This window comes from Cervus elaphus, chromosome 27 (genome assembly GCF_910594005.1).
Source record: "Cervus elaphus chromosome 27, mCerEla1.1, whole genome shotgun sequence".
In the NCBI taxonomy this organism is placed as follows: domain Eukaryota; kingdom Metazoa; phylum Chordata; class Mammalia; order Artiodactyla; family Cervidae; genus Cervus; species Cervus elaphus.
The window spans coordinates 46,449,712-46,467,214 of NC_057841.1; the positions used below are offsets into that span (position 1 = coordinate 46,449,712).

The following is a 17,503-nucleotide window of genomic DNA, read 5'->3' on the forward strand; positions in this document are numbered from 1 at the left end:
CGTGTTAAAGCCTGAGTTCTTTCACCAGTGCTCTGCTTCGTCCAGTGTTTATTTACAGTATTAAACTTTTGCAGTTGTAGAATTGGTGGGAGTGTACTAATTCACAGGGATGTGTGCTCATTTCCAAAGTTTTGTTAGTGTTTTTCAGGATTAAAATAATTGCTGTCTGTACAGCTGAATGTCAGTGTTCAGTATAAGTTTAAAACTAAAATTTACATGGTGATAAAAGTTAATTAACTTTAACTTAGGATTATAGCCAGTTATTAAATTTCATTTTAAATAGCAACTAGTTCATTTGCTAACATGACTGAGTTCTAGAACTGGACAGAACATTTCAGATTCCAGCATAAAATTGTTTTGCATTTGGGGGGCTTTCTCATAGGAGTTCCCGTTGATAGCAGTTAATGTTTCTAGTTATCAAGGATGTAATTAATTTCTCTACTGAACCAAAATGCCGTGGGTATTTTTCTCAAGATTTAGTGGATGTCTCCCATGTGAACCTGTTTGCACATTTTCCTCAGATTTATATAAGGAACCGGGTTGGGGGGGAGTGGATGGCGGGGCAGGGGCAAGGATCCGCAGGGGTGGAGGTATGGGGGTGGGCCAGTGGGCAGTGTGTGGCTGTGAAGGGAGCTGACAGAGAGGCTTGAGGGATCCACCTGATGGAGGTCTGGGCTGCGGTGCTCCATTCTGTCGATCTGTTCCCCTCTTTGGCCCAGAAAGAACCAGTACATGTTCCTTCATCACAGCGTTGTGCTTGACGCAGTAGGATCTGGTGTCTCATCCCCACTTGGAGTTTTCATTTGCCATTTCAGAACCCTTAAGAGTTGTCGGCCCTGGCTTCTTGCATGACTCTTCTGAAACTGACACCAAAGTGAACTGTTGTCCTTGATTTATCACCATTTACAAAACTAACCAGTTTTGATATATAGAAAAAAATTTAAAGAGCAAAGCAGAGAATTTATACATACTCTTAAAAATCATTTCTTTCATGCATGGTTTTAAAAGACATTTCTTTCTGTAATTATCCAGAGTACTTGTTAAGAAACTGTTGTCTCTTAGTTTGTTTACATGTGTTGATTGTTCATTGTGTTAGAATAGCAGACATTTCAGCTATTAGGTAACACAGATTACCTAATTTCTGTTCCTTCCACAATCTGTGCATCTCCAGCTGTTACCAGTTTATAAAAATGTGGTGATCCACCATAAGTTGTTAGAGGAAATAAATAATAGCACTTCTGACTGGTGGCTGCCATTCGCCAGCTGAGGTTTGGTGACGGTGCTGGGAGGTGGGCTTGTGAGCTCTTAGTATTACATCAGTTCTGGGGGAAAGTGCTAGGAAGTACTGTGATAGTTTGGTATAGAATGCAAAGCTTCTATGTTATCACTGTTCTCATGTAGTGATCTTAGTGTATATATTCCAAGCAAGTAATAAGACATATTGTTAGCCTCCTCCTGCTCTTTCCACTCCATGGAAAATTTGGGTGGAATAATTTGTGGTGGCAAAGCCAAGTGGAAAAGGAGGATAAAAAGGAGCAGAGAGAGCTGGGTGGGCTCTAGGATCTGAGTGAGCTGATGTGTGCTCGGAGGTGCTCAGAGCCTCCCCGGAAGGTGTGGCGTCCTGTACGTTGCACTTTGCACATTTATGACGTTGTTGCCTTCCCTGCTCTTCCTCCCTGACGTCTCCTGCTGCAGCTAGTGGTGGGCAGTGACTCAAGAACTCCCATCACCAGGGTAAAAGCTGATGGGACCTCCCACACACATCTGCAGTCTAAATATTTGATGATTTTCCATCCAAGACCTGGGGAGACTTAAGGAGAGTGGGCTTTTCATTATCAGGCCAGTGATGTCAGGCGCTCATGGGAGTGACTGAAGGGCACTTTCAGACCTGCCATTAAGTTTGTCCCCTGAGAATGGAAGTAGAAATGAGGATCAGATACAGCCTCTGTGGGAAAAAGTTGGGAGGAGTGGGCTGGGAACCTGGCTGTTTGTGTGTAACTAAGAGCAATCAAATGGAATTCTTTGGGCCTGGAATCTTAGTAAAGCAAGGGCACTGCATGGCCGGTGTTTAGGGGGAGAAACTGGCCATTTCCCACTGCACCGAAAGGAAAGTGTCCTGACCTGCCGGCCGCAGCAGCCTACAGGTGGCAACTATGCCCTGAGGCCACCAGGCCTCCACTCCAGTGTGACTCCCCAGAGAAATCTGCATCCAGGGAGAGAAGAATTGATTAGAGGCTATGATGACTCTTGAGAGGTAGATTGTCAGTGCAGGGTTTCCTACTCACCCCTCACCAAACTTGGAATTCTGAGAAGTACGATTGCCATCTACGTTCATGTTAATGGTGTTTTTAGAGCATCCGAACAAAGAGATACAAGTGAGAAGGGCCTGGAGGCAGGGGTGTGATAACGGGTCAGCACAGGAGAGATCACAGGAGCATTGTTGGCTGACCAGCTCTGCAGTCCCTTTAGCTCTTCTGGGAACTGATTCGGCCTGTCTTAGCTCATTGTCATTGTGTTGTTTGGTAAGTCTTCCAAGTATCCTTCTAATGAGTATTTGGCTTCCTGTGCAAATCTTTGCATGGGGAAGAACTGCCAGTGTAAATATTCAAGCTACTGAACATGACTTTTATGAACTGACTTTCTGTTGTCTACCTCCACCTGAGGCCAGACCCAGGGACCATGGCCCTGTAATCACAGTACCATAATGCTTGTGACACCTACTGGCCCTTTGATCAAACAGGAAGCATGGGTGTATAATATCACTACCTCCCTGGTCAACATCAAATGCTGCACATCTGATAGGAAGCTTCTTCGTTTCCCGCCCTCTGACAACATTATTCCTGATTCTTTGAAGGTAGCTGATACAGTGGCTGCTGCACTCATTTATTTAGTGATAGACTTATTTCAGCAGATATACACGGGACTGGAGCTGGGTAACAGCCAGCTCTTCACCTCAAATCCATCTCTGTTCCCGTTTAGCCTGGGGCATGTGTGCCTGCTTCTCACTGCACTACTGAACAAGTATGGGGCACCCAGCAGTACTCTCCCAAGCTGGCCTGGCAAGCCCCAGATTGAAAACATGCATACAGTCAGGACCCATATCAAACAATGTTCCCAGCACCCCAGAAGTCCCTCTTTCTCCCTTTTAGTTGCTGCCTCCCATGGGTAACCACTGTCTGGACTTCCAAGAGCATGGGATAGTTTTGTCTGTTTTGGGACATTTTATGAATAGAATCAAACAATATGTTTTCCTTTGTATTGGCTTACTTGCTCAACAGTATGTGAGATTTCTCACATGTATTTGTTGCATGTATTTGTACATGGTTGGTTTTCATGACTGCGTAGTATTCCGTCATGTGAATAAACCACATGTTATTTATCTAATGGATGTTTGGTTCATTTGGTTCATTCCCAGTTTGGAAATACTATTAACTCATTATTGACTGGGGGATTTTTGCAGAAGCTAATGCCTATGGCTGGCCAAAAATTAATTCTGTTATTTGACTAACACTTTATGGGTTATCACATTCAATAGTTAAGCCTGACGTACCTGTAAAGCCTTCTCCAGTATGGTGAGTTTTTTTTTTTCCACTTTCTGTATCAGAGTCAGTCACTAAGGTTTTTTGTCTTTTTGTTGGTATAATAATCACATCATGTTGGTATAATAATCACATCATGTAAGTCAGAACTATATTCTGAAGAACTGTTATCTTCTGAGATACCAGTGTATATGTCTCTTGAATAATCAAGCAAAGTATCTGCATAAACTTCACCAAAAAATTCTTCACTCAAAATTTAGCCACATGTCATTTTTTAAAATTTTCCCGGTAATAAACTTACATTTATAGTACAAGGTTGAAACAAAAACCTGATGGAGCAAAATGTGAATGATAATGACAATCATAAGTTGTATGATGAACCCTTGATCAATTTTGAGCTCTGAAACTTTGCATGGTGATGTTAATTGTATCATTGTCTTAAAAACTTACTGATACGTCCAAGTGAAAAGCTCTGGGTCAATAATGTTCGGGTAACAAAAGACATATTAATAAGTTCTGGTCATTAATGTGTTAATAGTACTGCTTCAGGTATTCTAGTCTGTGAACTTTAGAGCATGGGTACTCTTCGTTGCCTCGGAGTGGAATTGCAGGGTCACTGTACAGACATTGTGCTCAGCTTTATTGGACTTGCCCCAGCAGGTTTTCTGAGTTCCAGTTGTTCCACTTTTTCACCAACACTCAGTAGTGTCAGTCTTTTTCATTTTATTCTGGCAGGCACATAGTGGTATGTTACTGGCTTTAGGTTTCATTTTAATGCTTCTTAATGAGATTGTGTATGGATTCATTACATATTCTAATGTATTGTCTATAGATCAAGCAAAAGGTAGATCTATAGATCAGCTAAGATAAAGTCAAGCATGTATCTGCTGATACTTTCTTAAGTCGACCTGTCTTTATACTTAGAAATGTCTGTTTTAATAAGCTTCCCTGGTGGCTCAAATGGTAAAGAATCTGCCTGCAATACAGGAGACCTGTGTTCGATCCCTGTGTTGGGAGGATCCCCTGGTGAAGGAAATGGCAACCGACTCCAGTATTCTTGGCTGGAAAACTTCATGGACAGAGGAGCCTGGCAGGCTACAGTCCATGGAGTCACAAAGAGTTGGACACAGCTGAGCGACTATCACTCACACCACACACTCAATGAGACTGAGCACTTTTCATATGCTTATTGGCCTTTGTCCTCTTGTGAAATGTCTGTTCAAGTTTTGCCTGTTTTTCTCTTGGGTGGACTGTCTTTTTGTATATTCTGGATACAAGTTATTTGTTGAGTGTATTGTGAGAACATATTTGGCGAAAATATTTTTTGTTTTTGAATTGTGATATATACCTTTACATCGAACACCACTTTCAGAGCTCATGTAGTATTTCATTTTATTCATCCATTTCATAATTGTTCATTTGTCTATTTTATGTGTATTCTTTCACTATCCAGGTTACAGGCAAGGGGCTGGAGGTGCAGCACAGATTAAGGTAGACCATCACTGCTTGCATGGAGTGGACACTCAGGCCAGCTTCACGCTCCCCATGACATTCCTTGATCTCGCTTGTGGATGCTACTTCCACTTCTGCTGGTGCCTCCCACTGACCAAACTAACTAGCAGTCCAAGTGCATGAGAGCCCATCAGTGTGATTCACACGTGTCTACCTCCTGATAGAGCAGCTGGAGCAGGGGCTGAGTGGATCTGCTCGTGTTGGAAGGTCTCATGTGGGGGTGTGAATCGGCGGTGGCTCAACACAGGGACAGTGCCACTGGCAGAAGCAGTCCTGGGAGACACCCCTTGGCAAGTAAGCCCTGGAGGTCGCCATTAACCCCACCGCAGAGCCTGTATATTCCAAGTGAAAAGCTCTGAGTTTTAATATACAATTTACTGATGTTCTTTATAGTTGGCATCTTTTAAGAAATCTTTGTCTCCTCCAAGATGGTGAAGATGTCTACTCCATGATGTTCTGTGTTTTCACCTAGTCTTTTTTGTTTTACCTTTCACTTTTAAATCAGAAATCTTATTGAGTTGATTTTTGCTAATAGTGTGAATTAGGATTTAGAGTATAAGTTTTCTCTCAGATTTCTGGCTGACCCAGCATCATTGATTGAGAAAAACCATCCTTATGACACCAGTTTTCCACCTTTTTTATGTAATAGGTGATCATATATGTGTGAGTTTGTTTTTGGACTCTCTTCTGTTTCACTGGTCAGTTTATATCTTTATAATGGTCTTAATAACAGGATAGGAGTTTGCTGGTGGCACAGTGGATAAGAATCTGCCTGCTGATGCAGGGGACATGGGCCAGGAAGATTCCACATGCCATGGAGCAACTTAGCCCATGAGCCACAGCTCTTGAGCTCATGAGCTGCAACTAAGTGTGGGTGCCACATTTCCAGGAGGCTGACTCTGGTGCTCCAAGGAGTTGGCTAGGCCCTGAGTTGCCTCAAGGGCACCTCCCCTAGCATGCTTGTACCAAGTCACTTCAGTTGTAACCAACTCTTTGCAACCCCATGAACTGTACCCAACCTGCTCCTCTGTCCATGGGATTCTCCAGGCATGAATACTGGAATAGGTTGCCATTTTAGGGACCAAACCCAGATCTGCATTGTAGGCAGATTCTTTACCATCTGAGCTACCAGGAAAGCCCTAGCCCTAACCCCTAGTCTCCCCAGCCTGCAGCCCAGACTCCTGCAGCCTCCACCCTGCAATGATGCCTCTTGTGGGGCCCGGGGTTTGCAGTGTGCAACACAGAAGAATCCCACGAGCCTGACTCACACTCCCCAGGGACGTGGTGGGGCTTCCTCATCCCTCTGCCCCTCCTACAGCCCAGCACCAGGCTTTGGGCAGGACCTCCCATTTGCTGAGAAAGTGAAGATCTTGAAATAGAGGATAAGACATAGATGTCTGTACTTTTATGGATCGCCCATGAGACATACTCTACTCCAGGGATGCAGAGGTTTTAACATGAGGGAACGTTTGCTAAATGTTATGCTTTTCTTCTTTCCTCCACTTCATCTCTATTTTCTGAAAATAGAAATTCATGTCAAGATGCTTCCTTGTTTAATTGTTTTATCTCAAGGTCATTTTACTCCACTAAAGGCTCAGTCACTTCATTTCAGTGGAGAAGGGCTGTCATTTTAAATCCCATTCACATGAATTAGAAGCTATTTATACACAGAGGTCGCTGCCTCTGCTTCTTAGAAACACGGAATTCCATTGAAAACAGATTGTTCAGAATAGCATAAATAAAACATTTGAAGGAGAGAAGGAAGATCTCAGTTCATCCCATTTACCTTTTCGTTACTAGAACCGAGTTTCTTCCATAAGCGACTTTGGAGTTAGACTTCGAGAATTCTAGTGCCACCACTTGCTAGTTGTGTGACCTTGGCCTATGAGTGGATCATACTGAACCTCAGCTTCCACACCTGTAAAATGAGGTAACACCTGTCTTACAGATATTACACATAAGAACACATACATGGCAAATAACATGCATTCAATGCACAGTTATTCCCAAATTTGACAGCCTAAGGCTAGAAGCTAATTAAAACTACAAAATCCTTCTCCCAGAAGTTCTGATTCAGGTGCCTGCAACCTGTCCATAAGAAACTCCATGGTAAATCTGATGCCGATGGTTCATAGACTGCTCTTTAGAAATTCTGTTGTAGATCCTAAGTTCCTTGAATAATAAGTCTTCAACTCCTCTTCTCCACTTGGCTAGACTCCCTACCCTGTGCCCTCATCATATCCTATTTCTAAGGACTGTTTCTTTATATATAAAAAATTTTCATTTCCCTCCCTACATCCTTAACTAAATTTCTTCAGGTTTAGAAAGGGGATAAGGAAGAAATGTCAGCATGGTGTCTTCAGCATCCAGGTTATAAATAGGAGGATTTTACTACTTTTATTTGGCAGCTGATTTCAGACCTCATTTTCTGAAACTGGACTTTTCTGAGAAGGAACTTACACAATGGCAGAGATTACTATGAAACATTTAAAGAATTAGCTTCTTATTAGTGATTGAGCAGGATTCTGAAGTACTCATGGCCCACAGGGGATACCTGCGCCAGGCAGTTCACAGTCAACCAGGAAAGTGTCAGGCAGACATCACATAGGTTGGAGGGCACAGCACCTGGTCCCAAAGGTTCCCAGCAAGAGGTGCTGGCCTGGATCTAAAAGGATGAATAGGCGTTGAGTGGCCATGGAGGAGAGAAGGGAGGAATTTGGGGTAGCTGCTGCTTAGTTGCTTCAGTCGTGTCTGACTGTGTGACCCTATGGACTGTAGCCTGCCAGGCTCCTCTGTCAATGGAATTCTCCAGGCAACAGTACTAGAGTGGGTTGCCATGCCCTCCTACTCCAATACTGTTGCCTGCATCTAAACGGATGAATAAGAGTTCAGTGGCCACAGGAGGAGAAAAGGGAGGAATTTGGGGTAGTTCAGTTCAGTCGCTCAGTCCTGTTCCGACTCTGCGACCCCATGAATCGCAGCATGCCAGGCCTTCCTGTCCATCACCAACTCCCGGAGTTTACTCAACCTCATGTCCATTGAGTCGGTGATGCCATCCAGACATCTCATCCTTTGTCGTCCCCTTCTCCTCTTGCCCCCAATCCCTCCCAGCATCAGGGTCTTTGCGAATGAGTCAACTTTTCGCATGAGGTGGTCAAAGTACTGGAGTTTCAGCTTCAGCATCAGTCCTTCCAATGAACACCCAAGACTGATCTCCTTTAGGATGGACTGGTTGGATCTCCTTGCAGTCCAAGGGACTCTCAAGAGTGTTCTCCAACACCACAGTTCAAAAGCATCAATTTTTCGGTGCTCAGCTTTCTTCACAGTCCAACTCTCACATCCATACATGACCACTGGAAAAACCATAGCCTTAACCAGATGGACCTTTGTTGGCAAAGTAGAGGGAACCCCAAATTTCGTGTTAATGAAACAGTAATCCTATTGTGAAACCTGAAGTAGCAGGCAGTGAAGAAGACCTTCCTGAACAAAGCTGGTGGGGCAACCACATGAACAGGAAGGCAAGATTTAAAACCTGCAGAGACCCCCTCCTAGAGCTTGTGGCTAATGTCCCAACAATCATCCAAGTGCCAGGCTGAGAATATTGGAGAGATGTAACTAATGCCTCTGATAGGAACACAGTGAGTTCAACCTGCTTATGAGGCTTTATACACTTCTAGAAGGAAAGGACTGTCTCAATTCAGATTTCTGCTAAGATTCTTAGCTTTATACTGAATCAAAGGATGATTATTGAGTCCTTTTCAAAGAAGAAAAGTGCATAGGATTTGAAAAATAAGCTTCCCAAGAACTAACAGAACCTCGACTCACACGCGGAATGTGAGAACTCACAGACCCTGTCCTGGCAGCCCAAACAAACCTGAGACACAACAAATAAAATTACCCCCCAACCCCAGCCCCATGTTGAATCCCTGAGCCCCAAGCTATCCCTTTCTTAACTGTGGACACACATGGGTGGGTGTGGCATTTTAAGTGTCTGGGCTTTGTAAGCTGTTGGCTCAGGGCTGCCTTGGTCTTCAGGCTTGATATTCAGGGGAGCTTGAGCATGAATCAACCAGATCACAGGATCCTGGGTGATAAAACAAATTCCGCCCAGGGATTTAAACACCTCACCATGAGGCACTGCTGTCAACTCGCAGCGCTCTCACCTCCTGACTCCTATTTCCTCACTGCGGCTGCTTCCATCTTCTGCTTAAACCCTGCAGGCCTTCCCACTGCTCTTAGAACCAGGCCCAAACCTTCCAGCCAACCACAGGGCATGTTGTGACTGGCCCATGCTGGCCCTGGGGCTGGGGATCACCCCTCAAGTAACAGCCTGCAGACCTTAGCACCCCAGCCAAGGGTTCCCCCATGGCCCCATGGCTGGGCCCTGCCCCCCGCCCTCAGTGCCCCCTCTGCCCCTTGGCTTCATGTTCTCCCTGCTCCTCTCCCATGGCCTCTGCAGTTCTGTCGCACCCCAGTTTCCACCTATGGCATGTGACTGAGTCACGAGAAGACACCAGACTCTGTATGAAGCATAGATGCGGCGAAAAGCCTGAATTCGGGTCCTGCTTTCATCAATAACTAAGTCACAGTCTCCTCTGAGCCTCGGTTTTGTTGTATGGAAGCCTGTGCTAAAGGTTTTGACTCTATATGTTGCTGGAGGATTTGCTGAGATTCTAGACCTGTGGACCAGTCGCAGGCATTGTAGGCTCTCAACAAATGTTCATAGGCGATTTGGTGCTTGTTTAGGACTCCACTGTCTAGTGCTCAGACCTAGTGTACAGGGCTTGTATGTATTTATAAACCTGGACTTCAGAATAAGAAGATCTGGGCTTAACAACTGGTGGCATCACTTCTCAGCCCAGCAGTGTCAGAAAATCCACTCAGCTTCTCGGAGCCTCCAAGTCTGCATCTTGCAGAGAGGGTGACACACAAACTGTTTCCCAGGGCTGCTGGGAGGATCAGGTGAGTTGATATACGAAAATGTTTTATACACCTTGGAGTTAAAAAAAAAAATCTGTAACCAAACTTCTGTGAATACATGCTGCTGTCTCTTGTTTCTCACCCAGGTAAGCTGCCTCTATGGCTGGACCCACAATGGCATCTAGGGAGCCTCAGCACAGAGATGGCACGAAGAAGAGTTTGCTGAAAATCAAACCCACAGTGAGCTATCCCTTCACACCTGTTAGGGTGACTGTCATCAAAAAGAAGATAAATGCTGGCAAGGGTGTGGAGAAAAGGAACCCTTTGTTCACACTTGGTGGGAATATAAATTGAGGTAGCCATTGGGGAAAACAATGGAGATTCCTCAAAATATTGAAAAACAGAACTACCATCTGATCCAGCTTGCGAACTGTGGTGCTGAAGCCTCCTGAGAGTCCCTTGGACTGCAAGGATATCAAATCAGTCAATTCTAAAGGAAATCAAACCTGAATATTCACTGGAAGGAATGTAGACTAAGCTCTTGCCTCCTGGCTCCTCCCTCATAACAGCATACAGACCACAGACAGGGCACCCCGAGAGCACCAACTCCACCTGGGTGGGGGGAGCTCCTCTGTGAAGGATCCTGTGTCCTTCTGTTTTGTTGCCCAAGCAGGGACGACGCAACAACTGTCAATTCAAAGGCACAGGGGAGACGCTTGGGTGGTCCGTGAGGCCCAAGGGTGGGACCTGCTGGACCCCCCGCTGCACAGCTGGTTACCAGATGCTGACTCAGGGGGTTTACTCCACAGGGTCCATCAGGAAGCACCTGGGCTCAGAACCTGGGGGAATGGGAGCACTGGGGCAGGTGGGCAACAGAGCGGACCCACAGCTCAGTCAACCCTACTCAGAGCTCTGAGAGGTGAGTGAGACAGCCTTTCTGCTCTGCCTGGAGGGGTCATCAGAAGCCTCCCCCCGCCCCAGGGAGGTATGAGGTCTGGCAGGCACAATGGAGGGAACGACACAGCACAGGCTGTTGACCACCCCTGCAGCTGGGCAGCATGGCCTCCCTTGAAGGGGTCTAGGCAGCATGCATCCATCTTCATGGCTCTCAGCATCAGTCTTTGCTTCCCCAGCTTTACTGAAATATTGTCACATGACTTACGTAGACTTAAAGCATACAAGGTGATGATTTGATACGTGTAGATATTGCAAAATGATGACCATAGAAATATTAACACATCCATCAAGTCATTTAATTGCCTTTTGATAACACTGAAGATCTTATCCTCTTAACAACTTTCAAGTATACAGTACAGTGTTGTAAACAACAGCCACCCTCAGCCCTGTTGGCATCGATGGGATCTCTCTCCTGCAAGAAAATGATAAGTCCCACCTCATTCAAACTGGCTCAGAATAGGAAATAATTGAAATCTGTTCCCAGTTTACTTAACCAAGCCAGGGTAACCTGAATACCGAAACCTGATAAAGACGGAACAAAACAAGAATGCCACATACCAAATTTAGCAGCATTAAAACAGTAGGAAACCAGTGACCACTGGGGCTGGTGCAGAGTGAGTCCCATGACTACAAGGGCCCCTCTGGTGGCAGTTTCATGCCCAGTCAGTTTGAGCCCCAACTGTGCTCCTTTCCAGCCCTGGGACCTTGGGTTTGCTGCTTTGTGAAATGGGGTGATGGGAGCACCCACTTCCTAAGGCTCCTGTTATGATGAAGGTAATTCATGTATGTGTGTTATTTGCTCAGTCATGTCTGACCCATTGTGACCTATGGACTGTAGCCTGCCAGGATCCTCTGTCCATGGGATTTTCCAGGCAAGAATACTGAAATGGGTTGCCATTTCCTTCTCCAGGGGATCTTCCCAACCCAGGGATCAAACCCACATCTCCTGTGTTTCCTGCATTGCAGGCAGACTCTTTACCCCCTGAGACATCGGGGAAGCCAATTCATGTACAGCACACACAGAGTCACCAGCCTGCAAGCTGGGAGGGCTGCACCCATGGCGGCTGTGCTGTGTCATCTGGATGGTTAATGATCTTTAACAGAAGTCTCCACTTTTACCACTTTACTGGGAAACCAGATTCTCCTGTAGAGCCCAAGCTGATGGAGCATGTAAGGGAGGTTTGAATCATCCGTTTTCTGTCAACCGTCCCTTTGTGTGTACATAGCACCATTCTTACCATTCCATCCTGCAACCCTTGGCACAGCCCTAGGACACCAGTGTGTTGGTTCCAATGACTTGGTTGGAAAGGCCATCTGGTCACATCTCTGACAGCAAAGCAGCCCTGGGTATTTCTATCAGGCCTGGTCCAGCAGGGCTGCAGGTCAGTGTTCTAAGTCCCAGAGAAATGGGAGATCCAGAAGTTCTTGCCCAAGGCCAGGGTGTTCAGCCAAAGGAAACTCTCTTTTCCCTTTTTACTTGAGTAACAAAGAGGATGAGATGGTTGGATGGTGTCACCAATGCAATGGACATGAACTTGGGCAAACTTCAGGATATGGTGAGGAACAGGGAAGCCTGGTGTGCTACAGTCCATGGGGTTGTGAAGAGTCGGTCACAACTTGGTGACTGAACAACAACAAAATTACATTTGTTGTCTTGGACCTGACCTGGCAGAGTCCTTGCCAAAGGGCTAATCGGTCCCACAAGGGGTGGATCAGGCTCACAGCTGAGGGTCTCCACCGTCAGTTCCAGAGAACAGCCATCAGGGAACCAGTGACTGGTGTCCTGGGCTGTCACAGGATCCCATAGTATTTCCATAGTTCAAAGAGGAAGAGACAAGAAGCAGAGTCAGAAAGAACAACCTGCTGGAGAATACGTTTGAACACACTTTGGGGGAAGGATTTTCTACAAACAGAAGGTGCAGGTGTCGGCCAGGAGAGGAAGGGCCCTGCTCTGACCACTAGGTGGTACCTCAGGCCGTGACTGGAGAGCGGGGACAGAAGGAGTGGCGGCGGGCAGGAGGCGGTCCTGCGAAGCTGCATAAAGGACGAGCCGCAGGGAGGCTGCAGCGCCTCTGCCACCCAGTCCTCATCCTGCGGGGATGGCACTTCCCCCAGGTGCCCAGGCCAAGCTCCGGTCCCGAGTGCAGCCTGACAGCTGCTGTGCAAGAGGAGCCGCGCCAGGGCGACAAGGGAGACGGGTAAATAGCCACGCTTTCTATTCGCTTCAAGTTGGCTTGAATGGATGCAAACTGTGCCTGACCTGCGTGTGGAAAAGAGCTGGCTGGGGATGTCAGTGTGGTGGCCGTTATCCCTGAAACCGAACTAGACAAATCACACACAGTGACTCTTGACGATGGAGGTGATGACAGAAATTGTGACCCTCTCCCTAAATATGCTCTGAGTTTGAGGGCAAAGAGAGTTTTGAACATAAATCACGGGAGAGGAATTGGGCAACAGAGGAGGAAAGTATCTTGCTCTAGTTCTTGGTAAATCTAAATGCCTCATTTGTTTGTACTTCATTTCTGTGAAACTTATACAACTGTCTGTTAATCTGACTCCATGGAATTTCAAACATAGAATTTAGGGAAATTTTAATTGAGGGCTTCAATTTTAGTGTGTATGTGAAACCTAAACTTATGAATTGAAGGCGATAAGTTTTATTTGTGATTATGCTCAAGTTAGTCGATCACCTTGGTTACAATCTTAGTGACAACTGTAGGGATGAATCCTTGGGGCTTCAGGATGAACAGAAGGTACCTGTCTCCCTCTCTTGAGACCTGCAGGTCCTTCGGGACTCAGAGTCCACTCAGGAAAAGTGGGGCAGTCACCATGTGTATGGAACCAGGAGACTGGAGAGGTTCTGCAGGTTGTGAGCTGGGGCACTTTTGAGAGTAAGCATGGACACCAAGATGACAAGAATAAGACTGAAAGTGTCTTGTGCATGCTGAGGTGTCTGATGACTGTGCTAGGAGGTCTGTGGAAGGAGGGGAGAAGGGCAGAGGGGCCTTCACATCAGAGGAACTCTATTCCGGGATCCAGGACCCAGGCACACAGGGCACGTTGCTCACAGTGTGGTTGCTCTCCACACGCATGTACTTCTATAGACTGCTAACCCCTCTGGATCATGAATTAAAACCTGTTTTACAGTGATCTGCTGCTCAGAAGAGGAGCGATGAACTCCTCATTCCACCTGCACTTCTTGGATCTTGGGCTGAATGCCACGGAAGGCAACCTCTCAGGACTGAGTGTCCGGAATGCATCCTCACCATGTGAGGACATGGGCATCGCGGTGGAGGTGTTCCTGGCCCTGGGCCTCATCAGCCTGCTGGAGAACATCCTGGTCATTGGGGCCATCGTGAGGAACCGGAACCTGCATACCCCCATGTACTTCTTCGTGGGCAGTTTGGCAGTGGCCGACATGCTGGTGAGTTTGTCCAACTCCTGGGAGACCATCACCATCTATCTGCTCACCAACAAGCATCTGGTGATGGCCGATGCCTCTGTGCGGCACCTGGACAACGTGTTCGACTCCATGATCTGCATCTCCGTGGTGGCCTCCATGTGCAGCCTGCTGGCGATCGCTGTGGACCGCTATGTCACCATCTTCTACGCCCTGCGCTACCAGCGCATCATGACGGGGCGGCGCTCGGGGGCCATCATCGCTGGCATCTGGGCCTTCTGCACCAGCTGCGGCACCATCTTCATCGTGTACTACGAGTCCACGTATGTGGTCATCTGCCTCATCGCCATGTTCCTCACTATGCTGCTCCTCATGGCGTCTCTGTACACCCACATGTTCCTCCTGGCTCGAACCCACGTCCGGCGCATCGCCGCCCTGCCAGGGCACAGCTCCGTGCGGCAGAGGACTGGCGTGAAGGGCGCCGTCACCCTGGCCATGCTGCTGGGCGTCTTCATCGTGTGCTGGGCCCCCTTCTTCCTCCACCTCATCCTGATGATTTCGTGTCCTCAGAACCTCTACTGCTCTTGCTTCATGTCTCACTTCAACATGTACCTCATCCTCATCATGTGCAACTCTGTGATTGACCCTCTGATATATGCCTTCCGCAGCCAAGAGATGCGGAAGACCTTTAAGGAGATTATTTGTTTTCAGGGCTTCAGAACCCCCTGTAGGTTCCCGAGTAGGTACTAAACTAAAAGTCCTTCTCTCTGCAGCTCTTCTCTCCATCGCTCTTATGACAAGGTGGGTTAGGAAGAGTCAGAACTGGAAATTACGCCATGCATTCCCTTCATCTTTTCTCCACCTCGAATCTGTGTCTAAGAGGCAGCTTTTCCCCGACCGGCAGTTGATGGGTCAAAGGTGCACGTGCCATTTCTCTGCCTTGAGAATGCCCATGACAGTTTCTTACTGACTGCTTTCCTCCTGCATTTTCTCCCGCTCCCACCCAGTTCTGGGGTCCCCAGCACCCTCCATCTTCTGAGTGTGTGCTCAGGGGAGGTGACACTCAGTGAGCAAGTCTAAGCATGATGAGCGTGGCTGGACCTGGGAGAAAAGCTGTGAACACACCACAGTGCGTGATCACTTTCTGCCCCAGAAGCAGTTCCCTAACTTTCTGTGATGCCCCTGGGAGTTTGGCATGCTTTTTGGGGCAGAGTAGAGCGATTAGATTCTTTCCATTTGAAATCTCCTGTCTATTTGCTATGGGAATTTTCCACAGCTCTCCTTTCCTGAACTCCTGGTTTCATGGCTTGTGTCCATGATTGTACAGGGATGACATTTCTTTAATTATATTTCTGTCAGTCATGTTTTTGCACTAATGCAAAACATTTCTGTCTGGACAGAAAACCTCTTGCCACAAACTTTCCCTTACATGGCATGAACATCTTTGTGACTGTTTCTTACTGTCTTATTCTGACTCGGTCCAGAGTTTCCAAGTGAGCGTTTTGGGGGCATGGGGGGCCCCCCAAGTACCTGCCATGAACACAACCTGCAGGCAAGCTATCTTTGACCTTCTCTGACGGGGTCTGTCTTGGAGTCTGAAGCTCTGTCACTGTACAGTCTGCAGTTTGCAGTCTGACTCCAGAAGTCAAGGTACCCAGCGCTAGCCCCCTGAGTCAAATCTTTTCCAGTGCAGAATGGACTGGGAAAGTAGAGTTCAGTCCTAACTCTTCCCCTAATGGGCAGTGTTTCCTTAATCATCTCATTTCAGGTTGCGTCTGTGCTGACCCCACAGGGCAAGGCATGGGAAAGCATGAGAACACTTGAAACTTGGAAAGCACCCTAGAGATTGTCTATTTATTTTAAAGGAAGGTTGCAGATGGGTGGTGCTAGGAGAGGATGCAGAGGGCTGTCAAAGCAGTGGCGTGGAAGCCAGGAGGCCTGCCTGGCCATGGAGCAGGTATGGGCCTTGGGCATGGCTCTAACCTCTGTGTCCCAGGGCTCTCATCTGAAGGGCTTGGTTCTTATGGCTCTGAATTCCATTCTCTTGTCTTTGATGTTAATAGCTTCTCTTTTGTTGTGAATATTCATGTCTAGACTGCCCCTAATGAAGGAATATATGTAAACAAGCAGTGGCCCACTAGGGTCACTAGATGGTGAGTGTGAGGGTCTATTGACCAGAAGACCTCCCTGGGCGCCAGGCACAAGCAAAACCTATAGACATGACCCCCACTCAGCAGCTCCGAGTCCAGAGAAAAATGGTGCTGGCTCAAGCAGGAAAGTGCATAAAACATACAAATCTTCTGGAAAGGGCAAATTAGCAGGTTATTGACAGTTGAGGTTTGAGGAGGCAACTAACCCTTCAAATGCATCCTGTCCTTTTAGCTGACATTCCCATGTGTACCCATGGGCATGAGTGAGTTCTACATGACTGTGCTGGGAACCACCAGTCCGAGTTATGTGGGTCGTGTCAGGATCCCTGGCTCCAGGAGCATGGGCTTCTCGCTGCCCAACTCGCCTCGGGGGCCCTGTTGCCACAGCAGTTTCTGGTGCTCAGCTGTTGTTTGTCGTCGTTGCTAACCAAATGTGTACTTAGCCCGCTGCCCGCCAGCACTCTCGGAGTGCTAACCGAGGTCATCAGGGCCGCGATCCCATAGGCAGATCACACTTCAGCCCTCGTGGTTTACCCTGTGGCTCTTCTGGGGACTCACTCTCATCAGGCTGATTTACTGCTCTGGGTGGATACTGGCTGCAGACAAGGTCTGATCTTCTCTACAAAGGTCCTTGAGGAAATGCTCAAAGGTCTTATAATCTCTGTATAAGTAGTGCAGAAATAGCCGAATGTTCTGATGAGTCTTCACTTGGAAGAAGTAACCGGAATGCAGAGACTCAGTAAATATCTGTAAATGAGCCTGGAATCCCAGCCCACAGCCCCCAGACCAAAAAAAAAATCCACAGAACTGTTGTACGCTATTGTATATTAACTATTTCTGCCTTTGTAGCAATTTTTTTGGTGTAAAAACATGTGTTCAAAAAAAGGTTAATAAAACAGAAGGACCAGACCACCCATTTTAACTGGCCATTCTAACTTCTGATAATCAGAGGGTTTTGGGTCTTCTGTTTGTCAGCAGCTGCTGCAAAATGAGGAGGGACGTTCACTGATGAGGTGTGATGGTAT

General features: G+C 47.0%; 1 protein-coding gene across 1 annotated transcript; it reads left to right on the plus strand.

Moving 5' to 3' along the window:
* The first annotated feature begins 8,338 nt into the window (after positions 1 to 8,338).
* Positions 8,339 to 17,387, plus strand: MC5R (melanocortin 5 receptor). Its single transcript, XM_043888915.1, has 2 exons — positions 8,339 to 13,126; positions 14,076 to 17,387. Exon 2 carries the CDS (start codon positions 14,101 to 14,103, stop codon positions 15,076 to 15,078), a length of 978 nt encoding a protein of 325 aa, XP_043744850.1. The 5' UTR covers positions 8,339 to 13,126; positions 14,076 to 14,100; the 3' UTR covers positions 15,079 to 17,387.
* The last annotated feature ends 116 nt before the right edge of the window (positions 17,388 to 17,503 follow it).